General features: G+C 52.9%; 1 protein-coding gene across 1 annotated transcript in view; it reads right to left on the bottom strand.

Annotated features, from left to right (window-relative positions):
- The window catches only part of Micall2 (MICAL like 2), a 32,105-nt gene extending 18,457 nt beyond the window's left edge, over nucleotides 1-13,648 (bottom strand). Inside the window, exon 1 of the mRNA XM_051161159.1 lies at nucleotides 13,453-13,648. Within this exon, the coding sequence (XP_051017116.1) occupies nucleotides 13,453-13,595 (143 nt within the window). The 5' untranslated portion in view covers nucleotides 13,596-13,648. The remainder of the gene's footprint in view (nucleotides 1-13,452) is intronic.
- Nucleotides 13,649-27,371: the final 13,723 nt, after the last annotated feature.

The raw sequence follows: 27,371 nt of genomic DNA, 5'->3' as shown, positions 1-27,371 counted from the left end.
GCGCACGCCTTTAATCCCAACACTCAGGGAGGCAGAGGTAGGTGTATCTCTGTGAGTTCCAGGCCAGCCTGGTCTACAAAGAGAATTCCAGGACAACCAAAGCTACACAGAAAAATACTGTCTCATGGAAGAAGAAAGAGGAGGAGGAGAAGAAGAAGGACTGAATTCTTTTTTTTGTTCTTGGTTTTACTTTTCTATTTAAAGTATGTATTACATTGTATTTATTTAGTCAGTGTTCTTATGGGTCGGCATTGGCGTACCATGCATGTGTGGGGAGTTTAGGTTCTCTGCTTCCATCATGTAGACACTAATTGAACTCAGGTCATTGGACTTGGCAGCAAGCTCCTTTACCCATTTTTCCAACCCAAACTTCGTGTGTGTGTGTGTGTGTGTGTGTGTGTGTGTGTGTGTGTGTGTGTGCGCGCGCGCGCGCGCGCGCGCGCGCGCGCTGCTTGGAATTGAACTTAGAGCCTCACACATGCTAGGTAAGCACTTTACTGAGCTATACTGTTCAGCTGCCGCCTTCTTCTTCTTCTTCTTCTTCTTCTTCTTCTTCTTCTTCTTCTTCTTCTTCTTCTTCTTCTTCTTCTTCTTCTTTTTTGGTTTTTCGAGACAGGGTCTCTCTGTGTAGCCTTGGCTGTCCTGGACTCGAGACCAAGCTGGCCTTGAACTCACAAGCAATCTGCCTGCCTCTGCCTCCTAGGTCCTGGGATTGAAGGTGTGCACCACCACCACCTGGCTCTTCAGCCTTCTATGCATGTGTGTGCACGTGCATGTTTATTTGTGTGCAGCTGTATATGAAGGCCCATAGGTCAATATCAGGTGTCTTTTTCCATCACTCCTTGACTTACTGACTCTCAGTGAATCTGGGGCTCACTGACTGAGCTAGCAGGGCCAGTCAGGGACTGATCCTTTGGTCCCCAACCACTTGCCACCCCAGCACTGAGATGACAGATGCCTGCCACCTGCCCTCTTCTATGGATGCTGGGCCTCGAACTCAGGGCCTTGTGTCTTCACAGCAAAGGCTTTACCAACTGAGCCATATCCTCAGCCCCTCCTCCCCCTCTCCCCTATCTCCCTTCCTCCCCCCTCCTTCTTTCCTTCCCTAAGGCTCTAGGAACAGACCTTAGGCCCTCACCCACCCTAAAAACACCTTTTACCACTTGGTTCCATCCCAGTCCCAAATTTGAGTCTTGCTCAGGACACCGCTTGGCCAGATGTGACAGTCCTCTTCCCAGTACACAGGAGTGTCTCAAACAACAAAGAGGGAAGGTTCAGATGCCTATAGCCACCCAACCTGGGGCAGCCTGGCTCTGAAGCCACGCCTTGACCAGTTCTATGTCCTAAGGACCCTCAGAAACCTGGGCTACAAGCCCATTTTATAGACTAATTCAAATGAGACCTGTCAGTCCTGCCACATTGTGGGGTTCAGGGCTGTAGTGTGTGTGCTGCCCTCCACCCTAACAAAACCTCCCCTTCAGCTTTCAGCCCAGCCCGCCAGCTGCCAGTTGCCCAGCCCTTCAGGAAGAAACTCCCAGCACTTCCGGCCAGGACCACCTCTGATAACGCACTCCAGATGCCAAGACCACCCGCACAGTGAGAGGTAAAGCCAACACATGACAGGAACAGGGAAGGGCGGGTTTCGGCCCTCAGAATTGTGGGTGGCCTCCATGCACCTATGTGGGCACAATCCACCTGAGCCTGTCCCCAGATGCAGGGTGTCCCTAGACTGTCCTAGGACAGGCATGTGAGTTTCCAGCCTGCACCGACAACCCAGACTCCCTCAGCCACGCTGGTCCCTCCCATCCTCCACCCTTTGAAAGCACAAGCCCTTCTCCGGAGCCCAGGGTCACTGACCTAAATGGCTACTGCTAGGAGGCTGGACAACAAACTGTGTTTTGTCTCTAAACAGAGGAGGAAAAGGCAGCTGCCGGCCTCCTACTTTCACCTCTGTCCACCCAGGGAGGCCAGCGCCTCCCTGCTGCTTGCTCTAGCGCACAGTTCCAGACACTTCAGAGCCCTTCCTGGCCCCAACAGTGCAGCCAGACTCTGCGAAGGGGCATGGTACATAGATCGAGATAGAACCTTCCTTACCAGCTAACTCTCAGAACAAAGTGTAAACTGCTTCCTGGGCCCAAAAGGTCTCCTTGGCCACACGGAACTACCCTGGCCGGTCCCTTCAGTCACCACAGGCCATTGACACCAAGCCCAGCCTCTGGACCTCAAACTAAGTCATTCCCCATCTCTGCCTGACACATTGGCCAGGGTCCCCTGAGGACACTCAGGTCCCCAAGTGGATATGTGTGTGCCTTTGCTTTCCCACGCCCTGAGCTCGTGTCAGCCTAGAGATGGGGTACAGAAGGCAGCACTTCTGCCCTTGAGTTGCTGAGACCTGAACTAGGGTCGTCCTGAGTGCTAGGATTAAAAGCTCCTGACTTTATTTTTTATTTTGTGTGTATGGGTACTTCGCCTGCCCATCCAGCTTTGTACCACACGTGTGAAGTGTCCTCAGAGGACAGGCGAAAGCACTGGATCCTCTGGAACTGGAGTATAGTCAGTTGTTAGCTGCCACGGGGGCGCTGGGCTTTGAACCCCTGGTTGAACAACCAGTGCTTTTTTTAACTGATGAGCCATGTTATCAGCTCCTATTTAGTCATTTTTGAAATGGGATCTCACATAGCCCAGGATAGCCTCAAACTCACTTTGTAGCCAAGAACAACTCTGAACTCCAGATCCTGTTGTCTCTACCTCCCAAGTGCTAGGATTACAGGTGTAAGCCATGCCTTGGCGTTCTGACTGAGCCTATCAAGCAGGGACTAACCATCTTTGCAGGGAGGCCTTCCTGGCTAGCTTCCCAGAAAGCATCAAGGGTCCACCAGGGATCCAACAACAGACTCCAAACTGAATACTTACGGCAGGTAAGCTATCATCTGAGACAGGGTCTCAGGTAGCCCAGGCTAGGCCCCCTAGGTAGCTGTGCTAGCTAATTTTGATGTCAACTTGACCCAGGTAAGAGTCATCTTGGAAGAAGGTACTCAATTGAGGAAAAGCCTAGCAGACTGCCTGGGGCAAGCCTGTGGGGTGTTTTCTTGATTAATGATTGATGTGGTAGGGTATCGCCCATCATGGGCTGTGCTCCCGGATGCAACACACACACCTTGAGCAGGTGGTCCTGGGTGATACAAGAAAGCAGGGCCTAGAGCCGGCCGTGGTGGCGCACGCCTTTAATCCCAGCACTCGGGAGGCAGAGGCAGACAAATCGCTGTGAGTTCCAGGCCAACCTGATCTAAAGAGTGTGTCCAGGACAGGCAAGGCTACACAGAGAAACCCTGTCTTGAAAAACCAGAGAAAGAAGCTGGGCGTGGTGGCACACGCCTTTAATCCCAGCACCTGGGAGGCAGAGGCAGGCGGATCCCTGTGAGTTCGAGGCCAGCCTGGTCTACAAAGTGAGTCCAGGATGGCCAAGGCTACACAGAGAGACCCTATCTCGAAAAACAAAAAAAAAAAAAAAAAAGAAAAGAAAAAAGAAAAACCAGAGAAAGTGGTTGGGGGGGTGGGGGGTGGGGTAGAGGGAGGAAGCAGGCTGAGTTAAGTTATGAGAGCAAGGCAGTCAGCTACATTCCTCCACGGTTTCGGCTTCAGTTTCTATCTCCTGCATTAAGTTCCTGCCTTGACTTCCCCCAAAGACACAGTGTAAACGTAAAGTGTAAGACAAATAAACCCTTTCCTCCTGTGGTCATTTGAACAGGAATGTCTCCTATAGGCCATATAGTTGAATGCTTGGACATTGGGGAGGGAGAGACGCTACTTGACAGGGATTAGGAGGCATGCCCTTATTGGAGGAAGGGCGTCACTGGGGGAGGGGGGGCTTTGGGGTTTCAAATGGGCAGTGTCTCTCTCTCTCTCTCTCTCCCAGTGCCTGTGGATCCAGATGGAGAACTCTCAGTTCCTCCAGCACTATGTCTGCCTGCAGGCCGCCACGCTTCCCCCATGGACTAAATCCCTAAGCTGGAAGCCAGCCCCAATTAAATGCTTTCCTTTATAAAAGATGCTGTGGTCCACGGTGTCTCCTCACAGCAAAAGAGCACTGACTAAGACACCGCCTCAAACTGGTCATGGTGGGATTTTTATGGGGGTTTTGGTTGTTGGTTGGTTGAGGATTTTTTTTGTTTTTGTTTTTGGGGGGTTTCTTGGGGGGTTATTTTTTCAAGACAAGGTCTCTCTGTGTTAGCCTTGGCTGTCCTGGACTTGCTCTGTAGACCAGGTTAGCCTCAAACTCACAGCGACCCGCCTGCCTCTGCCTCTTGAATTACAGGCCTGCACCGCCATGGCTGGCTTGGTTACGGTGTTTTTAATCACAGCAACAGAAACCCTAATTAAGACAGTAGCCAAGGATGGCCTTACACTTCAGATCCTCCCACCCCTACCTCCTCAGTGCTGGGATTACCAGCATATGCCACCATGCCACACCCTGGAAGCTGCTTTTGCCAAAAAGCACTGATTCCTCCCTCAGGCCCGTGAGGTGAGCAGAAGCACGAGACCCGGCACCTCCACCTTCCCTCTTTGTCATCTCCTTTCCTCTGGGCCATAACTCCAGACGGCTCGGTCTAACATCTGAGGATAATTATCTCTTCTCCATACCATGCCGAAGACACAAAATCCAAGGCATCTACTGTCAACTTCCAGACCCCGAAAGCCACCTGAAGGTCTACATCAATGATTCTCAACATGTGGGTCACCAACCCCTTTGGGAGTTGCAAATCAGAAATCCTGCATACCGGATATTTACATTACAATCCATAACAGTAGCAAAATTACGGTTATGAGGTGGCAACAAAATAATTTTATGATTGGGCTGGAGAGATGGCTCAGCGGTTAAGAGTACTGACTGCTCTTCCAGAGGTCATGAGTTCAATTCCCAGCAACCACATGGTGGCTCACAACCATCCACAGTGAGATCTGGTGCCCTCTTCTGGCGTGCAGTGCATACAGGCATAATACTGTATACATAATAAATAAATATTTTAAAAAATTTATGATTGGGGCTCACCGCAACATGAGGAGCTGTATTAAGGCGCCGCGGCCTTAGAAAGGCTGAGAGCCATTGGACTACAACCATTGCCTGAAACCTACAGTCTTCTTCTTGCATTCTGGAAACAGCTGAGTGTCACAGGATAGACACTGCCCCCCGCCCCCACCCATGAGAAGAGTTGCCCATGATAGCGATGGCTAAGCTGCACCCTGGAGTGGGAGCAATCACACTGACGCCGTCCCAGGAACCAGTACGGCCCCAGAGCAATGAGAACGTCAGATCATCCTGCAGAACCAGAGCTGAAGTGACTAACCAGACTCCACCTTGGCCGGGACTGCTTAGCTACAGGCCTCTCACCCCTGCCCTAATTCTTCCTCTAAGGAAACCAAAGCTCAAGTCAGCACCTGGAAGACAGACTGATCAACTCCTCTTTCTCTGTCATCCATCTCTATATACCATATTTTTTGGACTATATGTCACATTTCCCCCCCCCCAAAAGTGAGGGGGGTTAGGGTGTGTCTTATGGTCCGGTTGTTGTTTTTATTGTTTTTCTTGTCTTACTGCTCTAAAAACTGGGTGCGTCTTATGGTCAGGTGCGTCTTATAGTCCAAAAAATACGTTACTGAGACAGGCAAAGAAGCCTTGTGTGGTGGAGTTCCTGAAGCGGGCTGCTAAATTGCCGTGTTGCTCTCCCCAAAGTTACACTCGGGGAGGCGGGGACGGGGGTCTCCAGAGATGGCACAGCTGTGAATGCCTTTGCTTGCAGAGCATGTGGACCTGAGTTCAAGTGGCAGCGCCCGTGTAGAGAGCCAGACGTGGTGGTGCAAACTCCAGTGCCAGGCAGATGGAGACAGGAAGATTTCTGGGGCTTTCTGGTCGACCAGTCTAGCTTATTTGCTGGGCTCCAGGCCAGTGAGAGACTCTGTCTTGGAAAGAAGGCAGGGTTGGACAGATGGCTCAGTGGTTGAGAGCACTCATTGCTCTAACAAAGAATCTGTTCGGTTCTCGGCACCCACATGGTGGCTCACAATCATCTGCAAGTTCAGTTCCGGGGCAATCCCATGCCCTCTTCTGACTTCCAGGGGCACCAGGCATGCACACAGTGCACAGACATCCATGCATCCAAAACACTCATACACATAAAATAAAAATTCTTTTTATGAATTTCAAAAAAAAAAGAATGAAAACAAGGTAGATGGCAGCCAAGGAGCAATGCCTGCCTTGTACATGCACTTGCGCACACACATATAAAGCACACACACGTGCAGAGGCATACACACAGTTACTTAGTACCTCCCAGTATAACTGAACTTGGAGACAGGGACATCACAGATGTGGTCAAGTGAACATGGGGTCATTAGGGTAGCCTGACCTGACGTGCTGGTGCCCCCACTCTGAGGGACTTGGACAGAGATACACACAGAGGCAGGAGGGTGTGAGGACATGAGAGACCACAGCGTGCTATACACAAGCCAGCAGAGATGAGCAGGCCCTGTCTCCACAACCTCTGAAGAATAGGCCCTGCCCATGTGTGCATGTTTTTTGTTGTTGGTTTTTATTTTCTTTTTTGTTTTTGTTTGTTTGTTTGGTTTGGTTTTGGTTTTTCGAGACAGGGTCTCTCTGTGTAGCCTTGGCTGTTTGGACTTGCTTTGTAGACCAGACTGGCCTCAAACTCACAGTGATCCGCCTGCATCTACCTCCCGAGTGCTGGGATTAAAGGCATGCTTTTTGTTTTAAAGGCTTTGTTTTTGTTTTTCAAGACAGGCTTTCTCTGTGTAAGGGCTATCCTGGACTCACTTTGTAGACCAGGCTGGCCTTGAACACACAGAGATCCGCCTGCCTCTGCCTCCCTGAGTGCTGGGGTTAAAGGTATGCACCACTACGGCCAGCTCCATATGTCTATCTTAAACTTCCAACTTAATTTTTTCCCCCAGTACTAGGGATTGAACCTAGGGCCTTACAGAGTGCTGACATCTATCACAAAGCTACATCCTCCAGCTGTCAGCCTCACATTCACTGAGACTGGGTCTCCTGGAACACACAGCTCAGGCCAGCTTGGAACTTACTATGCCACCCAAACCAACCTGGAACTTGAAATCATCCTGCCTCAGCCTGGGGCCACAGGTGTGCAACGCCATGTTTGTTACATTCCTTTGCTCAGGACATTTGTTGTTGTTGTTTTGTTTTGTTTTTCGAGACAGGGTTTCTCTGTGTAGCTTTGACTGTCCTGGGTTCACTCTGTAGACCAGGCTGGCCTCGAACTCATAAAGATACACCTCCCTCTGCCTCCTGAGTGCTGGGATTAAAGGCATGTGCCACCATGCCCAGCTTGCTCAGGACATCTTAAGTAAGGTTTTGCTGGCATTCTCTTACCTCTCTTTTGTTTTCTTTCTTTCCTTTATTTCGTGTTTGTTGGGGGTGGGGAGCAGGTGTTCATGTGAGTGCATAAATGAATGTTAAGGCCAGACCTTAACCTTGGGTGTCATGTTGATCCCATTTTTTTGAGACAGGGTATCTCACTGGGGCCTGGAATTTACCAATTAGAATAGGCTGGTTAGCCAGCAAGTCCTAGGATGCTCCCATCTCCACCTCCCCTGACACTGGATTAGAAGTGCACACCCCTGTCCCTGGCTTCCGTGTATGGATGCTGGAGATTGAACTGGGTCCTTGTGTTTACAAGGCAAGCACTTTGGTGACTATGCCACCTCCCCAGCCCCTAGGGTATTCCATTCCATCACAGAGTAAATGACAACATGGAGGAAAGAGACACCCACCAGTATACGGATGACTGAATAGCCTGAGTCTAACCCCGCCACCACCCATCAAACACAATGACCCTCCTAGTCCTGTGAGCTTTGGCTGTGAAGGAAGCCAGCCTCCATTCGCCCTCCCCACCCCACCACACACACACACCCGGCACCTCAGGGGACCCCTTGGGAATAGCCCCACCCCCCCCTAAATTCCCCTATGGCTGACTTCATGTTCTTGAATTTCCTGGAGGAAAACTCAACTATGCAGAGGTAGGCACCAGGCTGGGAAGGGAATTCCTAGGCCTGCATTATCTCTAGGCAAACTCAGCACATCTGGGGTTAATTCCACTGGCAAGAAGGCAGAGAAAAGAGACAGCTTTCTTAGAGAGAGGCCTGCAGCTCCAAAGTGGAGAGAGGGGCTCAGGGCTTAAGGGGAGCATGCAGGATAATGGTGGGGGTGTGGAGAGACCAGGCGGTAGATCTGGGGAGCAGGCACAGGGAACAAGGCCTCTGGAAGGCCAGCGCCAGCCTGAGTTGTCTCCTGGGAGGACAGCAGCCCCCTCCCACTGTCCTGGACCGTTTTTTTAGACGGAAGGCAGTGGCAGGGGTCTGGGCAGCCGGCCTCAGGCTGGAGAACAGAAGGCCTCTGTGCCCAAGAAGCTTCCTGCTGGCCACAGCCCGTGTGGGAGGGAAGCTCAGCTGGCCTTGCCTGGTCCACTCTCAGCTCTGGCCAAGGGAACTTGGGGACAGAGCACACCCTGTGAAACTCCTGACCAGGAGAGTCTGTAGTCTTGACAGAGTCAGAGGCACCCACCCAAGGGAGTTCCTACAAAAGCTGCTTCAGCCACCTGCTGTTTCCAGAGGTGGCCTTGACACTAGCCTTCAGAGCTGTAGGAGCCTCGGGGACCTTCAGGTCACCCCACCAATGACCAAGAGCTAGAAGTGTCCCAAGCACTCATTGTCTAAGGCAGGGGGACTGTCTCAAATTTGAGCCACTCTGGGCTATATGTAGTGAGTTCTAGACCAGCCTGGACTATGTAATAAGATCCAAGTAAAGAATAGAACCCCAATACCCTGGGGCTTGGCGTGACATGGGGCTCGGTTGGCAGCAGGGTACTTGCTTGGAATGCACAAAGCCCTGGGTTCTGTCCACCCCAGCAACTGCCTAAATTGTGCATTGTGGTGCACACCTGTAATCCCACCACTCAGGAGTTGGAGCCAGGAGGATCACGAGTTCAAGGCCATCCTTGGCAACATAATGAGTTCAAGGCCAGCCTGGTCAACAGTGAGTTCCTGCTTCAGAGATATATAATGAGTCTCTCTGTCTCAAAAAGAAAGAAGGAGGGATGAAGGGAGGGAAAGGGAGGGGGGAGGCTGGTTATGCTGGGCATGATACCACATGTCTTTAGTCCTAGCATTTGGGAATCAGGTAAAGGCACCACCCCCCTTGGCTCATACCCACAGGATACTATGCCTCTGGCCCCATGGCCCAACTAGAGCCCTATGGCTGCTCATGTTAAGGCCCAAAGGGAAGCCGGCCACATTGCGGCTTCCTACTTTGGGCAGGGCTGCTAGCCAGAGGTGAGGTGGGCCAGGCTGCTGTGCTGGGTGGCAGCCAGCTCTCACCTGGTGGCTTCAAGGTGGCCTCATTGCGGAAATTGTCCTTGTGGGCAGGCACCTATAAACTCTGGAAAATCCGGGCTCTGAGGCAGAGCACGTGGTATGAGGCAGGGGGCTGGCTCAGGTGGCATCACTGGTTAAGTCTATTTCCTCAGTCCCGTGGGCCTAGCGATGTGGGAGGGACAGGGACACAGAACACGTGAACTCACCGCCTGCGGCCTGGCCCCACCTGGCTGGCTCCATGCCCAGGCTTGCTCCCTCACAGCTGCGCTCTACCAAGAGCCACAGGAAGCACACTCAGCAGGCAGGAGGAACCTCTGAGGTCAGACAAAGGGAAGGACTTCCTGGTGGCAAAGCTAAGGACAAGGAGACCGGATGTCTACCTTCCTGCTGCCAAAGGGTCTTCAGGGGAGGGAGAAGTGGAGCAGAGCGCTGGGGTGCCAGGACCTGCCCTCCCAAACCTGCCAAGATCTGACCTCTGGGCTTCTCAGAGAGGACACCCCTGTGTACCTGTGGTCCATCAAACTTTTCCTCCACAGCTTTGTAGTGAGACACCCACCCCGACCCCCACCTCCGCCCACCACCTAGGCCAGAGCATGGCAGGACACAAGCTGGGGGCATAAAACACTGCATAAGACACTGTGCACATGTGCAGGTAAAATGACAACTTTTGGGAGCCGCCGCTCTCCTCCCATCACGTGAGTCCTGCAGATCCAAGGCAGGTCATCGGACTTGGTGGCAAAGCCTCTGGACCCACCAAGCCATCTCTCACCAGCCCACGCTGGGGGATTTTAATGCTTAGCTTCAGATGGTGTAAGCCCTTCCTCCAGCACTCAGCCACACTTCAGCGCACTGGTTCTCAACTTTCCTGATGCCACGACCCTTTAATACAGTTTCTCATGTTGTGGTGACCCTCAACCATAACATTATTTTCGTTGCTACTTCATAACTGTAATTTTGCTACTCTTACAAATCATAATGTAAATAGCTGTTTTTTTTTTTTTTTATGGTTTTAGGCGACCCCTGTGAAAGGGTCATTTGACCCCAAAGGGGTGACACAATCCACAGGCTGAGAGAACCACTGCTTTATAAACACATCAGCCGCTGCAGGTCCTGCCAAAATCTCCACTGCTTCTCCAACGATGCTGTTGCACATGGCCACACCTAGGAATATGTGTCCTCACATTCCCAGAGGCCAGATATCCAGTGTCAAGGCGGAGCAGGGTCATACTCCCTCCAGGGGAGGATCCTAATCTTTCCCAGCTTCTGGAAGCTCTAGGTTGTCGCTTGTCTCATGTCTCCATCCCTGAACTCCTTAGCTCTGTCACCTCCAAACCCTTTCCAAATGCACAGAGGTGCCTGCCAAGCTTCTACCACAACCGCTGAACTCCAGCAGCATGGTCTTATCTGGAGGACTCTAGACAAGCCACCTTCAGGTTTTGTTTGGTTTTTCTTTTTCTTTTCTTTCTTTTTTGTTTTTGTTTTTGTTTGTTTGTTTGTTTTGGTTTTTTGTTTTTGTTTTGTTTTGTTTTGGTTTTCCAGACAAGGTTTCTCTGTGTAGCCTTGGCTATCCTGGACTCACTTGTAGACCAGAGTGGCCTTGAACTCACAGAACTCAGAAAGATCCACCTGCCTCTGCCTCCCAAGTGCTGGGATTAAAGGCTGGTTTGGAGCCAGGCGTGGTAGCGTACACCTTTAAGCGCATTGCCTTTAATCCCAGCATTGGGGAGGCAGAGGCAGGCGGATCGCTGTGAGTTCCAGGCCAGCCTGGTCTATCAAGTTAGTCCAGGACAGTCAAAGCTACACAGAGAAACCCTGTCTTGAAAACAAACAAACAAACAAAAAAAGAAGCTGGTCTGGTTTATCGAGACACAGTTTCTCTGTGTAATAATAGCCCTAGCTGTCCTGAACTCACTCTATACACCAGACTGGCCTTGAACTCCTGCCTCTGCCTCCGCAATGCTAGGGTTAAAGGCCTGAACACAGTATTCTGTCTGTATGTGAGCATGCACCACAGAAGAGAGCCCCAGATCTCATTACAGATGGTTGTGAGCCACCATGTGGTTGCTGAGAATTGAACTCAGGACCTTTGGAAGAGCAGCCAATGCTCTTAACCACGAAGCCATTTCTCCAGCCCCCACCTCCAGGCTTTTATATGGCATTAACTAAACTAAAGAGACTCCCCATCATCTCCGGCTCTCAGTCCGGCTGGGACAGCCAGCAAGGAAGTCAGCAGTCTGTGAGATAACCCACCCAGAGTGGAGCTGAGCAGGCAGGCGCCTCTTCCTCCAGCCTCCTTCCTGTCACAGCCTCTTGGTTCCCTGTCAGCACCTTGAACTTCTGTCTCTGAGGCCAGGAAGTTGTTCCTTCACTTTGGGGGCTGAGGTGATCTTACACAGTATACAGCAGGCTCTGAGGAACTGTCAGTTATACGAGCAAATATTTGACACTTGCTCATGCCAGCACGTAGATGCACACACAAGCACACATACAAGCATAAACCAACACACCCCTCTGCTTGTACACCTCTCCTCCTCTGTGGGGACTATGTGTCAGGCCAGGGGCACACACATCCCCCTGCCTCAGAGCAGATGGAAACCCTGTGTGTCTGCAAAGGCCCTGTCTAGTTACCAACGGAGGGTGCTATGCCAGCCAAAGCCAAGACCATCATCTCCATTGGAAGACTTGTCACATAGGTCTCATCTAGGCTCTGTGCTCTGGATCAGCATCCTGCCCCCACTCCCTGCACCACCTGGAGAGACCTTGCTACCCACATGCCCATTCCAAGTCTATCTTCTAAGGTCCACATCCCTAGCACAGCATCCATCGGAGCTCAGCTTCCCTCTTTACATATGACTGATGGCCCACTGAGCTCACAGCATCCATCTCCCTGAGAGTGACTGAGGCTCCTGCATGGGACTTCCCCCAAGCAGCTCAGGGAGGTGGGGGGTGGGGGGCGGCATATTTCACAACCACAGGGCAAAACACTACTTCTTGCTCAAGATTCCCACTTCCTGAGCAGAGAAAAGCTGGGCACAAGGGAGCTGGATATACCAGGCCTGACTCTGCCTGATATGCGGTGTAACCTGAACACAAGTGTGTGTGTGTGTGTGTGTGTGTGTGTGTGTGTGTGTGTGTGATTTTCCCTGTCTGCGCAGCAAGAAGCCTAGAGCTTCACTCAGCCTCAAGACTTCCCAGGAAAACACCCCCAGACCAGCCACTCTGGCTCTAGCTGTCATGTCTCAGGACGATCAATGCTTTTCTCAGAAAAGCTTGGGCTGTAGGTGACCTTGTCCCATTCCAGGACTCTGGTCACCAACCTAACTTAGGTCCCTGTTACAGATAGTCTGACAAAGAGTTTGCTAAGTGAATAACTGACTGATAGAGCAGACGGAGCTGTGGGCTAAGGTCCCTCAACAAGACAGAGCCAGTGTGCTTCCCAACTTCCTATGCCAAGACTCTTTTTTTTATAGAGGGCTTTAGACCCCATCCCTTGCCCTCTCCTGCGACTTTCAGGGACTGTGGTCCAGTCTCCATTGTCCCCTGTCACCCTAAGGTGCTAAAAGGCATGGGCCTCCTTCTTTGATTGCTTTCCCAAAGATGCCTGGGCAAGCTGGGGGAGGGGCAGTAATCCCACTAGAAGCCTCAAGTGGTCCTGATTTTGGGGCGAAACCTCAGGACAGTACAGGGTCTCAGAAGGCTCACACACACACACACACTCCCGCCCCCAGGAACTGTTCCTTTGCCCTTTCTCAGGGAGCCAGGGGAAGGCGGACGCTGCCCTGAGTCACCACTGACTAAGCCGGCTGGACAGCCCATGTCCTGGCCCCTGGCCCAACTGCACTTGGTGGCCTGCACAGAAGCCACTTGACTGCCGCAGCTTTGGGGTCCACCGAGTGGGCTGTGCCTACAGGTCTCTGCCCTGCCCTGGTGGCTCATCTGAGAGGGGTGTGTCCCCAACCTCTGACCAGGATCCAGGGCAGGCGTGACCTCAGTTTCCCGTTTGCAGCGGTGCATCAGAGCGGGATAGAAGGGTCAAAGAGCACTCACATAAGGTCAGGCCGGTGTCGGTGCAGGATAGCGCAGAAGGCCAGGCCATCGCGGAACGAGGTGGTCATGTTGGTGATGTTCACGTCCCGGTAGCCCTCGCATTGCTGCCGGCACCATTCTTGCAGGGCTTTGATGGCGGCCATGCAGGCGGCGGGACGGACTGACGGTTCGACGAGCTGGCCACAGGCCCCGCTTGGGGCCCAAGACACGGAGGAGGCCCAGACCCGCCGACCACCAGCCGGGCTGGAAGAAAAGAGCGTAGGGAGACCGGCGCCCTACACTGCAGCAGCCTGTGAGGTCGCCGGACCCGCCTCCTGGAGGTCCCGCCTCCTTGGGGCCGCCCCCATGAGACCACGCCCTCTGGAGGCCTGGTCCACAAGCTCCAAGGTCCACACAGGCTCCTGTTCCTGCAACCCCGCCCCAATTTGGTTAGGCCACACCCACGTCCCACAAAAGACACGCCCATACAAGACCACGCCCCCTCTTTCCTCCGACTGGGAGAATAGAGGCCCGATACTTTGGGCGGCGACTCCCGCCTTGGCCAACAGCCATGACTCCCAGCAGAGGCGTCGGGGGTTTTCTTTTTTTTGTTTTCCTGGAGAGGGGGACGTCTGTAGCTCAGACTGGCCTCTAACTTATTATATAATCAAAGATGACCTTGCGCTCTGGTTTCCCCTGCCTCCACCTCCAAGCCTGCTTGGATTATAGGCTTGTGCACCACACCACGCCTGGTTTACGTTGTGCTGGGGACGGAACCCAGGGCTTCCTACATGCCAGGCAAGCACACCACCAGCTGAGTGAGCTACATCCCCAGCCATAGTTTTCTTTCTTTTTCTTTTTAACCTCGAATTCTTTTTTATGTGTATGGGACTTTCCCTGCACGTGTATCTGTGCACCATTTGTGTGCCTGCTACCCCACTTGTGGGTGATGAAAATTAAACCTCAGGTCCTCTGGAAGAGCAGCAAGTGCTCTTAAACCACTGACCCATCTCTCCAGCCAAAACCCACGACAGTTTTCTTTTATTAAAAAAAAAAGAAAGAAAGAAAGAAAGAAAAAGAAGCTGGGTATAGTGGCACACGCCTTTAATCCCGGCAGATGCAGGAGGATCTCTGTGAGTTCGAAGCCAGCCTGGTCTACAAAGTGAGACTGGACAGCCAGGCTGTTACACAGAGAAACCTGTCTTTAAAAAGAGAGAGAGAAGCTGGGCGTGGTGGCACACGCCTTTAATCCCAGCACTCGGGAGGCAGAGGCAGGCGGATCGCTGTGAGTTCGAGGCCAGCCTGGTCTACAGAGCGAATCCAGGACAGCCAAGGCTACATAGAGAAACCCTGTCTCGAAGAGAGAGAGAGAGAGAGAGAGAGAGAGAGAGAGAGAGAGAAGCCGTGGTAGTGGTGGCACACACCTTTAGTCCTAGCACTTAGGAGGTAGATGCAGACAGATGAGTTCAAAGCCAGCCTGGTCTACAAAGTGAGTTCCAGGACAGCTAAGGATACCCAGAGAAACCCTGTCTCACAAATCGAATAAATAAACAAATAAATAGGCGGGGCGGGGGGGGCAGGGGGAGGAAAAGGATTCTATTAATCCTTGAAGCTGCCACAGCTGGTCTTGAACTAACTGTTGAACTGCCATCCCCTTGGTTCAGCCTCTGGACTTAACAAGTGGGAAGGCAGAGACTAGAAACCTCGAACAAGGAGAGTCCTTGTCCCAGGGTGTACACAGCTGTCTGATTTGAGGCTGGGGTTCAGCTTGGTGCACAGAGTGCTTTCCCACCATACACACATGCATACAACTGTGCATGGCAGCACATGCCTGGAACCCCAGCACTCAGCAGGGGAGAGGCAGAAGATCTAAACTGCAAGCTCATCCTTGGATACATACCAAGTTCAAGGCTGACGTGGGCCACCTGAGATCCTGACTCACACATTAATAAACTGTCTGGTTTCCCTCCATCCTCAGGGGTGCCAAGCCGACCAGAAGAACTCCTCTACATCCACAGAGGAGGAAACTGAGGCTGTGGGAGACTCTCTAAAGCTCTGGTGTGGAGAGACAGGAGAGTCTTAGCTTCCTGCCTCTGTGTGTGTGTGTGTGTGTTGCCTACATGTACGTATGTATGTGCAATAGTGTCAGATTTCAACATTACAGACAGTAGTAAGATGCCATGTGGTTGCTGGGAATTGAACCCAGGACCTCTGGAAGAGCAGTCAGTGCTCTTAACCTCTGAGCCATCTCTCTAGCCCCAGATTTCTGCTTTTTTGTTGGGGGTCTGTTTTCTTCTTCAAGCCTCTGTGGAAGCCAGGGGTGATTAAGAAAAGTATGTCTCCCAGGTCCTCAGTTAGAGCCAGGTGGCTGCCCTCTATGTTTTGGTTGTTGCTTTATTTGTTTCTGAGACAGGGTTTCTCTGTGTAGCCTTGGCTGCCCCGGACTCGCTATATAGACCAGGCTGGCCTCGAACTCACAGAGATCCACCTGCCTCTGCCTCCCAAGTGCTGAGATTAAAAGCGTGCGCTGGCACCACCACCACTACCTGGCTATGGTTCCCCTCATCAGGAATCTGTATGTCACCAGACAAGCAGCTATAATGCCAGCAGTGTGAGATGACACCCCCGAGCTGGGCCCCAGGGCTTGCCTAGGAAGGACCTTTAGGAAGGTAGGTGTTTTCCCAAAAGTGGCATCTGGCTTGGAGCCAGGTGGCTTCCTTATACCCTCCACAAGGAATGAAAACAGGTTTTCCATGCCCGAGCTGTGGGCTGGCCTCAAGGAGGCACCTGGGTGCAGGCAGCAGGTAGGGGCCTGTGAGTGGGCAGCAAGCGCTTTGTCTGAAAGAGAACCCAAGCCTGTGGCCCGGGGTTATAGGCCCAATCCTTCCCCAGTGGAAGCAGCTGTCCTGCCTGAGGGTTCTCATCAAAGGGACAAAGTGCAACATCACACCCAGTTCAATCAGAGCCTGCTCCCGGAACCAGGTTTTCCTGACCCTTGGGGCAGCAGTTACAAGAACCAGCAAAGCTGGTAAGTAAGGCAACTGCCAAGAAGTGGAGAGAAAGGGTGATCAGAAGGCAGAGAGGCCATGCCAGGGTCTGAGTTCTAAGATCATCTCCAGGGTCACCACGTGACCAGCCTCTGTACACTCCCTATCCCCAGCTCCGGCCACCACAGTAGCTTGAGGACAGCATTTGTGACAGTCTCATGGGGCCACCAATGGTGCCACCACCGGAACCTCACAGAACCTGCCTTTCCAGAGTCCCCCGAGCCAGAACACCCCCATCTCTCCACCACTGTCAGCCTTCCCATGTCTCCCCCCAAAATGGCACCAGTGCTTTAGTCCACCCTAGTTCACCTTGCAGAACCCCTTAAACGTCCCAGAAGCCTCTCCTGCCAACTTTCCTCTAAGTAAAGTCCAGGAAGCTTATCAGCCAGGAGAACCTGCCAGCCCTGCTTATCTCGCCTCTGCAAGCCACACCCTGCCGTGTTCCCTTTAGCCCTTGGTCCCCAGCTGACCACACAGAGCATTCTCCAAGAACCCACTGTGCAGCTCCCCGGGGCCACCGAAGTCATTGGCTGTTCCTTTCTGCTCCCCCCTGCCTCTTCAGCCCTCATTCTCCCACTATTGCTTGTGATTCTCCCCTCCTGCCTCCCCCAATCTAACTGGAAGCCTCCACCATCAGTGCAAATTCTGGCCCAGTCTGAAAATCCTTTCCCCACCCTGTCACCTCTGCCCTGGTGGTACCCAGCCCTAGAGTTCACCAAGATAGCGTTCATCAGTGATGGCCACCATCTTGGGTAACAGACTATTGACCTGCCCTGGGAGGCCAGGAAAATGGGTATCAAACCCACTTCCTTCCCAACCACCTTCAGCCTCAGTTTCTCCTACTGCAAAGGAAAGCATCGCTTTTCCCCACAAGGGAGCATGCACACAGTAGACTCTCAATGAATGCAGAGTCATGGGCTCACACTGGTCCCCTGGGTGGTAGTGGGGTATCTGGACCCTTTAGGATACTTGCTGATTCCAATCTGAGAAGGACAGAGAGGGACACAGAGAGGCAGAAACAGTGAGAGAGAGAAAGGCAGAGACACAGGAAAGAGAGTGATACAGAGACCAGAGAGACAGGGACAAAGTGCAGAGGGCTGATCAATTTCCGGGAAAAAGTTAAGAACTTCCACAGGACAGCGATTAAAGCTAAGAGCACTGGGTGTTCCTGCAGAGGACCCAGGTTATGTGTGCAACATCCACATGGTGGCTCACAGCTGCCTGTAACTCCAGTTTCAGGGGATTTGACTTTTTAAGTGTGTAAACTAACAGGAGCTAGACGGATGGCTCAGTGGTTAAGAGCACTTCCAGAACACTTGGGTTTGTTTCCCAGCACCCACGTGGTGGCTCACAATTATCTGTAACTCCAGGCCCAGAGGAGCCAATGTCCTCTTCCGGCATCAGTGTGCATTTGTTGTGTGACAAGATTTCATGGGTAGACATAACACATGTGCAGGGAGCCCACAACAGACCAAAGTATGGATACCACCAAAGTCCAATTTGGTAAACAGATGAGGTTTATTGGGGTTAGTTGCAGGATATGAGTGAGGAGTTACAGGAGCAGAAATGACTCAAAGATAGTCGCATCACCAAAGCACACTTTGGCGTGGGGCATGGGTCACCAACTCTGAGGACCTGCAGCACAGTGCACAACCAGCAGGCAGCCCAACGGGCTGAAGAGTGTCCTTTTCAAGTTGACTCAGTTGGCCAACACCTCTTCTAGACAGCTGGTCTAATCTGAGAATCATCTTTGCAGTTGAGCTTGTCTCAGGAAGATGGAGGTGGGAGGGGGGCAGGGGGGGGTGCCTGAGTGAATCTGATCAGTTTCAGGAACTTCTGGAAGCTGCTTAGAGTGCTTTCACCTTCTGTCTTAAGGAATTTCCTTGCAGGATGGGATGTTTCAGTCTTGGAAGAAACAACTACACAGCAACACTGTATGTACACATACATACATGTAGGAAAAACACACAAACACTTCCTTTAAAGGGATAGAAGTGTCCTCCAATGCCACTGCATCAATGTCCAAGGTGAGTGCCCCACATCCTCGGGGACTCTTGGACCCTGTGCTCATGTTACCATTTTTGCAGGATTTATATCTTGGTGGCCTTTTTCTAAGGATTGGGAGAATGGGCAGGCACACCTGTGAGTGAGTAGGCTGAGTCCGGAGAGCCTTGGGGAAGCAGTCAGAGATGAGTCATGGGAACATGTTTGGAGGTGCACATAGGATCAGCCACATGGCTGTCTCTGGAGATATGCAGTGTACAGCCTCTGTGTGTGTGTGTGTGTGTGCATGCGTGTGCATGTGCGTGTGTGCGTGTGCGTGTGTGTGTGCGCGTGCGTGCGCGCGTGCGTGCGCGTGTGCGTGTGTGTGCGCGTGTGTGCGCGTGTGTGTGTGTGTGTGTGCGTGTGTGTGTCATACCACTACATTGTAGGTGTCATTACACTCAGAAATTGGGAATCTCTGGAGGACCCCTCAGGGACTTCCTGCCTTGTCCTCTTGTCCCAGCACAAATCTATGGGCTCTGCTTGTCACCTGCGACCACCTTGGGCTCTGAGGCCTCCTCTCTAACCAGGCCCTTCTAAGTAGCTCACTCCCTTCACCCTCACAGATCTGCGGCTTCTCTCATCTCCACACAGTAGGTAAGCTCCCTCCCCTCCTTGCTCCCTCCATAGCAAGACAAAGAGCATTGGACCACACTGTCCCTGTCCCTGCTCCGTGTGCCCAGGGACCTGCTACCTGAGGTTACCGTCCCACCACTTCCACAGTCACTCAGGTGAGGCCATCCTGCTACAGAGGACAGGCTACAGCCAGATCCTGAGGCCATTGGTTGCACCCTGGAGTCCTTTCTATCCCAACCCTGGTTGCCTTCCCTCTCTCGCTCTTGGTGAAATTCACGACACGTCTTTTCGTTGGTTTTTGTATGTTTGAGTCAAGGTCTCGCTGGGTAGCCCATGCTAGTCTCAAACTCCTGGCTCAGCCTCCTCAGTACTAGAAAGACAGGTGTGCACCCACCAGCAGCTCTAGTTGGACACTTTGGTTTTGTTATTTTTGCTGCTGGGTTGTTGTTGTTGTTGGTTTTGACATTTTTGTTGTTGTTGTTTTGACATTTTGTTGTTGCTGTTTTGTTTTGTTTTTCCGAGACAGGGTTTCTCTGTGTAGCCTTGGTTGTCCTGGACTCACTTTGTAGACCAGGCTGGCCTCGAACTCACAGGGATCCACCTGCCTCTGCCTCCCAAATGCTGGGATTAAAGACATGCACCACCACGCCCAGCTTGACACTTATTTTTTACAGCTGGGCATAATGGCACACACCTTGGGAGGCAGAGGCAAGCAGATCTTGGTGAGTTTGAGGCCAGCCTGGCCGACAAAAGTGAGTCCAAGATAGCCAGGGTTGCACATAGAAACCCTGTCTCAAAAAACAAAACAAAACAAAAAAACAAAAAGAAAACAAATTACGTGTTTGTCCATGTGTGAGTTTGTGCACACAGATGCTAGGGGCAGTGCAGCCCCTGGAGCAGTGGTCACGAACCTTGGTTGTGAGCCGCCTGACTTGATGTTGGGGACCAAACTGCAGTCCTCCACAAGAGCAGGAAGTGCTCCTCTGTTTGTTTGTTTTGTTTTGTTTTTCAAGACAGGGTTCCTCTGTGTAGCCTTGGCTGCCCTGGACTCGCTTTGTAGACCAGGCTGGCCTCAAACTCACAGCAATCTGCCTGCCTCTGCCTCCTGAGTGCTTGGATCAAAGGATGTCCGCCACCACATCCGGCACTTAGGAAGTGCTCATAACTACCAAGCAGTCTTCTCTGGCTCCCTAAACTCACATTCTTGCTGATGAATCCCAGGCATCTGCCTCTGGCCTGAGCCCAACATCCCAGATGGCTCTAGGCCCCCCCAAGTTCAGTGTTGCTCAAACTCAAAGCCTAATTCTCTGGTCCAGAAACACCCATACATAGCTGAGGCCACCACTCTGGTCAGCTGCTTGAATGACAGACAGGCTGGCTCTTGGCCTCTTCTCCTCTTCACCTCTTTGAGTTTGGCCTTCAGCACTGGCCCTAATCTCCCTGCTGCATGCCCTCCCACCATGGCTCCCCTAGTCCTCACCTGGGTTTCTATGGAAACTGCAGAGTGAAGGAGGCTTTTTGTGCCTCTCTCTCTTGGGACACACCATCTCTGGTCCCATCCCTGTTCCCGGGAGTCCCCACCCACCTCACTCACATCAGAGCACTGGGGCTCTGTCCCAGTCCCTTCACCATCCCCACACCCCCTCTGCAGCTGAGCCTGGGATGCAGCCCCGCTTTCCTGCCTCAGGACCTTCAGGACCTTTGCCCTGGATGTCCGGCTTGATTTGGCCCCGCCTCCTGTTGGCTGTTTGTTCAAATAGTACCTTCTTTCTGAGAGCCCACCACCACCCCTGCTTAGCACTGAACCCCAAGTGCCCCTCACTGTTTTCCATCCAGTCTGTTGTAACAGCAGCCCCTTGTGGCCGGGGAAAGCTGTCTGTGGGTTCCCTGCTGTGTCGCCAACCGCCAGGCTAGTGACTGAATCCTCACCAAGAGAATGGGTGGGCTTTGGTGAAACCACCCCCTCTGCTTGGCTCCCTTAGGAAAAGTTAAGCCCTTGCTACTAGCACACGTCAATAACACAGTGGCACCATCCATGCATGTGTGTGTGTGAGCATGTGTGTATGAGATGTACTGTGGTGTAGGGTGTATGTGTGTGTGTGTGGTGTATGTGTGGTGTGGTGTGTTTGTATGTGTATGTATGTGTGTGTGGTGTGTGTGTATGTGTGTATAGTGTGTGGTATGCAAGTGTGTGTGTGTGTGTGTGTGTGTGTGTGTGTGTGTGTGTTATGTGTGTGAGTGGGTATGGAATGATTCCACAGGGCCAGATAGCAAAGGCTTCTGGGGACAAAGTGGCTGGGACTGCAGCCGGACCTGTGTCACAAGAGGCACACGAGCGGACGTGTAATCAGGACAAGGGTCCAGAATGCTGGAAGACGTCTCCAGGGAGAGGATATCAGCACTGAGCCCTGAAGGATGTGTGCATCAGCCTCACTTCAGGAGGAGGAAGAGCCAGAGAGCCAGACATGCAAAGGCCCTGGGGAGGGAAGCAGAGGGCCATTTGGGAGAGTGCTAGGGAGGACAGCAGGCCTGCCCTGGCTATCCAGCCATCCTCACACCCCATTTTTTTTTCCCACTCTGGCTGAAGAAAACAAGGTTCCAAGACCAACCCTGCCTCATTCTCAGTGTGAGAAAGGGTTTGGAGATCTGGTCAGTCTAGCCGGTGCCTTGTTTTGAGTGGCCTCCCTGGCCTGAGGCAGAACTTCCAGGTCAGCCCTCAGTTTCCCTGCTTCCTGCTTCCACCTGTGTTACATGGGTTTGTTGTTGATTTTTGTTTTTTGTTTTTGTTTTGTTTATGTTTTTGTTTTTGAAGACAAGGTTTCTCTGGGTAACCTTGGCTGTCCTGGACTCGCTCTGTAGACCAGGCTGGCCTCGAACTCACAGCGATCCACCTGCCTCTGCCTCCCAAGTGCTGAGATTAAAGGCTTGCGCCACCACACCCAGCATGTTACATTTTTACATTCTCTTAAGGGAGCAGAGGCAGAGCTGGGGACCCAAGAGGGACAGAGAAGGAAGTATCTTTCACGTGACTTCAAAAGCAAGCAGGAAGGTTGGAGAGAAGACTCCACTGCGGAGTGCCTGTTACTCTCACAGAGGACCCACGTTTGGTGGCTTACAACCACCTGGGACTCCCACTCCAGAGTGTCTGGCGCCCTCTTCTGGCCTCTGAGGGTAACCTCACATGGTGGGGCCTGTAGACCTAAAACAGGCAGCTGTGCCCCTAAAATGGTAGTGGTTGGCACGGCGCTCGTGGGGGCAGGGCTGGGGGTGGGGTTACACCAGGATGGTAGAAACTGAGCAGCTCCGAGGGAAACAGACCCGCAAGGCTCAGAGCTGGCTCCTGCAGGAAACTGTCCCAACCCTTAACACCAGGATGCTGCCCAGAGGCTCCCAATGTGACTCTGCTGAATCTGTGTCACAAGAGGCACACCAACTAGCACGTGCGTGCGTTCTCAGGATGAGGGTCCGGAATGCTGGAAGACTTCCTCAGGGAGAGGATATGGGGAGGGAGGTATCACACTTGATCTCATGCAGAGTGTCCACAGGGCATCTTCTTTCCCAACCCCCAAGGCCACTGTCCCTATGGCTGCAGGATGGAGAGGAGAACAGGCTGTGTGAATCCTGTTTGAAGTCCCACTAGCTAATTAATTAGGTCCTATGGAAGAGTGCTGGCCACTGTAGGTCCATTAATAGCTTTGAGTGGCCTTATGGACATTCCTTGTCACTTTTTTTTTTTTTTTTTGCCTCCGGGAGATAGGAGACAACTGGCCACAGCCTAAGCTTTGGCCATGGGCTGCTTCCAACAGCCAAATTTTACATTTCATTATAAATGGCTTTGCCGGGCATGCCGTAACTTTTACATTTCCATTCACTTTATTATTAATGGTTTTCCTGAACTGTTGCAGGCCAGCGTCGTACACGATGCGTTATAAATATTTGATCCCGCATCTAGAGTCAGCCCATTTATCATTTATAACGGGTTACAAAAACATTATAAAACATTTACCGCACATTTATAGATCATTCTCAGCTACCACAACGATGCGCTATAAATACATTATTAATCCTCTTCATACCATTGATATGGAACCCCTTGTAATTGGGCCCGGCCCTCCACACTCCCAGCAAACAGTACTTCGGTGCTGAGGGCACCGTGGATGGAGGGAACCGGCCCGTGCTGTTGGCTGTGTGGCCCAATCATTTCATATTCCCTCTCTGGTCACACAGCACCAGGAGCTGGTGTCCAACACACGGGCTCCCCGCAGCTCAAAAATGAGCCCGAGGGCCCAGCCGGGGGGAGAGCAAAGCCAACCTGGCCAACAACCACCAAGGTCACCCACCCTCCTAGGTGACTCTTCAGCTCCCAGAGGGGCACACACCAGGAGTCTTCGCAAAAGCCCTCCAGTCTCATGCTGGACCGCCACCAGGGATGAAAAGACCAGAGACCCAAACACTGTTTCCCCAGAACCTCCCAGGATTTGTGGCCCATGTGGGAGCTGAGTGCAGAGCTGCTGATGACAGCTAGAGGCCCCTCTACTGAGGGTTTGGTGCCTTGAGCCAGCCCCACTCTCTGGGGTGGCCATGACTCTGGGTGAGCAGGGCTGAGTCTTGCTGAACGACATCTTTCTATATCAAGAAAGGTGTGTTTCCTAGCTGATCTTCTCCCCTGGGGCCTGGTCTCCCTCCCTGGAACTACAGGAATCAGAATGCTCTGGGTGCAAATGCCCAACAGGGTCAGCGAGAGGCCTATGTTCCCAGCAGAAAATCAATGCATCGGAGAACTTGCCTGGAAAAAAAACTCCTCTTCGCTGGGCAGGCATGGTGGCGCACACCTTTATTCCCAGCACTCGGGAGGCAGAGGCAGGCGGATCTTTGTGAGTTTGAAGCCAGCCTGGTCTATGCAGCAAGTCCAGGACAGCCAAGGCTACATAGAGAAACTGTCTCGAAAAACCAAAAGCCAAAAAACAAAACCAAAAAGCTCGTCTTTGTCCCTTAAGGTCCCTTCCACAGGCTGCTTCCTCGGGCTTTCTGGGAAGCCGCTGAGCCGGTGAGCCTAAGCAGACCCAGAGCTGAGAACTTGATCTTTCCTGTCTATGGCTGGGTCTACAGGGCTGTACAGGGCTGAAAAGAGCTGGGACTTCTCCCTGAGCCTGCCTGTCCTCCTACGCATCTAGCAGATCCTCACGCAGGACAGAAGAGGCCGCAGCTCTGGGAGTCCTCCAGGCATGGCCTCACTTTTAGATACTTGGCATGACTGTAGCCTACCTGGTCAGGCTAACTGGGATAGAGTCTGTGGCTGCCCTCAGGAAGAAATGGGGAGGGGCACGAGTCCCCAGACCCTCCCCAACCTTGAGCTCCCATGGGCCTCCATGCCTCGGTCTAGGGTGCTTATGGGGTGACCCTGAGGGTGAGACTGTAACTCTCTCCCCACGGGAAGGTCACAGCCGTCCAGAGCTGAAAGTGAAACCTGAAGGCTTTTTCTTTTGTGAATAAGGAGGAAGCAGGTGTGTTTATCACCATGACAACACCACACCCCCAAGTCTAGGCACCAGCCAGCAGCCACAGGGAAGCAGATGGGCTTGGAACACTGGCCTCTAACCACCTCCCCTTCCTCCTTAGAATGATAGAGGCTGGGGGGGGGGGCAAGCTTGGGGTCTCCTGGGGGGACCTACTGCTGCTCCAATGCAGGGCACTGACCCAATTCTCCACCCCAGAATAGACCTGTCCTGTAGTCCATCAAGTGCCCTCAAAACACTGGAATTTTGATGGTGGGGAGGAGGCAAAGCCAGGAGCTGGGGCACTGGCCCTGGTGTCTTCTGCATCCGTGTGCACCTGTCCTCGGCTGGCCTGGTTGCCGTCTCATACTATACAGACCCTAATCCCACCAAACATCCCCTCATGGCCAGGGGCTCTGCAGCCACCCCACCACAGACCAGTCCCAGCAAGTCTGTCCTTCCATCTCAGCCAGGTCACACTGTGGCCCCCTTTGAACTGGGGAACACACTGGGCTTTCTGTCCTCCAGGAACTGTGGTCGTCATCAGCCTGGTGCACACAGAGCCAGGTTGGGCCCTGGCCTCAGCAGCCTGGCTACCTGGGACATGGCATCCTTATACACTGGGCATGTCGAGCAGAGCACCCTTCACCTGGCCCCACTCCTCCCCCACTGTGTCATGGATACAGCTGCTCTGCTCAATCCTGTGGCCTTGTGGGAAAGCCTGAGCTTTGTGTCCTTCACAATGGGGGGGGGGAACTGAGGCCAGAGAGGGGCCTAGAGATGACCTTAGCTGAGCATCGGCAGTCCCTCTGGGCTCAGGTTCAAGGCCGCGATGGACTGTTGGACCCCTTCCAGAAGCCAGGTTTACATCCCATCCCCAAGCTGGGTCTCGTTCCCCCTCCTTGGGTTGGGGCTTGCGTAAGCCATCCAGTCGGACACTGGCCATCTCCCAGCCCTGTGCTGAGCAAGGGAGAGCATGGAACCCGAGGCTGCCTGCAAAGGAAGCTGCACTGGAGTGTGCAACACAGACACCTTCCTGGAGGAAAAGTTTGGAGTTTGGAGACACAGCTGAGCGCAGAAGCAATGAACTGGAAACTGGAAAGATTCTGCGAAGGTGGGCCCTTCTAGTACACCCTAGGCATTCTGGGTACCTCTCTTTGGTTTCTAGCCCCAGGTTCAGCCCAGTGGAGACTACAGCGTAGCTTGCTGCGGATTCCAGACTGACATCAAACTAAACTTTCAGGCTTCTCTCCTGAGGCCAAACAAGCCTGGAGACACACCAGCCCCTCTACCCTACCCCCGGCCCCCTGTGGCCTTGGTGACACTGCACACCCACATCCAGGACCTGGAGTTGCCCACGACCCTGTCTGTCTTGTGAGTCGAGTCGCAGCCCTGGGTGGGGACAAACCCCTGCCCTCGGCACAAGCTACCAGGCTGGGAGCCCTGCTGCCTCTAGTTTCTGTCTCCCTACACTAGGAGCACCCTGCACTTGCCCCCTAGCTCTTATGTATGACGGATGGTAGAAGCGAGGATGGGCACCCAGCTATTGGATGCAGCAGAAAACGCTTCCCAGGCACCTATTTCCGGTGAGCTGAACCCACATAGGCCCTTGATGTCCCCGAGACCTGGGTCCCTGCTGCACTAAGAGTGTGCTGTGCAGCCAGGTGGTGGTGGCACACATCTTTAACCCCAGCACTTGGGAAGCAGAGGCAGCCAGATCTCTGAGTTTGAGGCCAGTCCGGATTACAGAACTACAAGTTCCAAGACAGCCAGGGGCTACATGGAGAAACCCTTGTCTCCAGGTGGGAGGATGGGGAAGAGTGCGGCGTGTGTGTTAGGAGCCCAAGCCACAACCCATGACTCAGAAGACCAGGCTGTCAAGCCCAAGGCCTTGGCGGGGTAGGCACATGGGAAGTGCCCAGGATTCCTGCACCTGTCCCCGGTGCCAGCCACTTGCTATTCAGTGGGCATCGCCCTATACACTGTGGCATGCAGAGTGGCAGATGCCAGCACTGGTATGATGACGCAGCCACAAGATCCAGTCTCAACTCTGCCATCATAGAGTTCTCATTATTTTCCCAAGCTTTTGGGGCATAAGGTGTCGCTTGGCCTGCCGGGTCACTTAGGTCTGAGGGGAGGTGACAGTGACCCAAGCCTGGGTTCAAGGATAGTGGGCAAGGAGATCGGATGCAAGTGGTGCCCTGTGCTCCTTCCTGGATGCCCCTAGGCAGGGGAGGAGGTATGCTGTACAGTGGCCCACACTGGGGGGCCAGTGGCCTCCATGCTGTGTGGTTTGGGCAACCTTCCAGACTCTGGTGCTGGGTGGGACTGAAGAACAGTCACCTTGCCCCTGTGGTTCTATTCAAGGGTCCCCCAGGGCAGAGCACAGGTGCCACAGATGGGCCTGGGGCTTCTCAAGAGATGTGTGTACGGGACTCAATTTGAGGGGAGATGGCCCTGGAACAGAAGCCAGAAGGCTGGGGAGCAGTGAAGTGAGTGTTGGGGTTGGAAGCAAGACACACAGGACCCTCCGTGTCTAGGTGTCCCCAGCCACTCAGGAGGGCCATCACTGCCACCCTACCCATCTGCACTGAGACCAACTCCTACACATGGGCCTGCTGCTTTGAAGGAGTGTATGGAGGCCTGGTGAGGACCTGGCTAGCTGAAGTTGGCTCTTGCCCCTCATTCTTTACCTGGTCCAAATCACCCCAAGAACCCTCCCGAGGACAAGGCCAGCCTTGGCCCACTGGGATCCCCAGTCATCAGGTCCACATTGCTG

This window comes from Acomys russatus, chromosome 19, assembly GCF_903995435.1.
Source record: "Acomys russatus chromosome 19, mAcoRus1.1, whole genome shotgun sequence".
NCBI classification, from domain to species: domain Eukaryota; kingdom Metazoa; phylum Chordata; class Mammalia; order Rodentia; family Muridae; genus Acomys; species Acomys russatus.
This window is presented reverse-complemented; position numbering and strand designations above follow the sequence as displayed.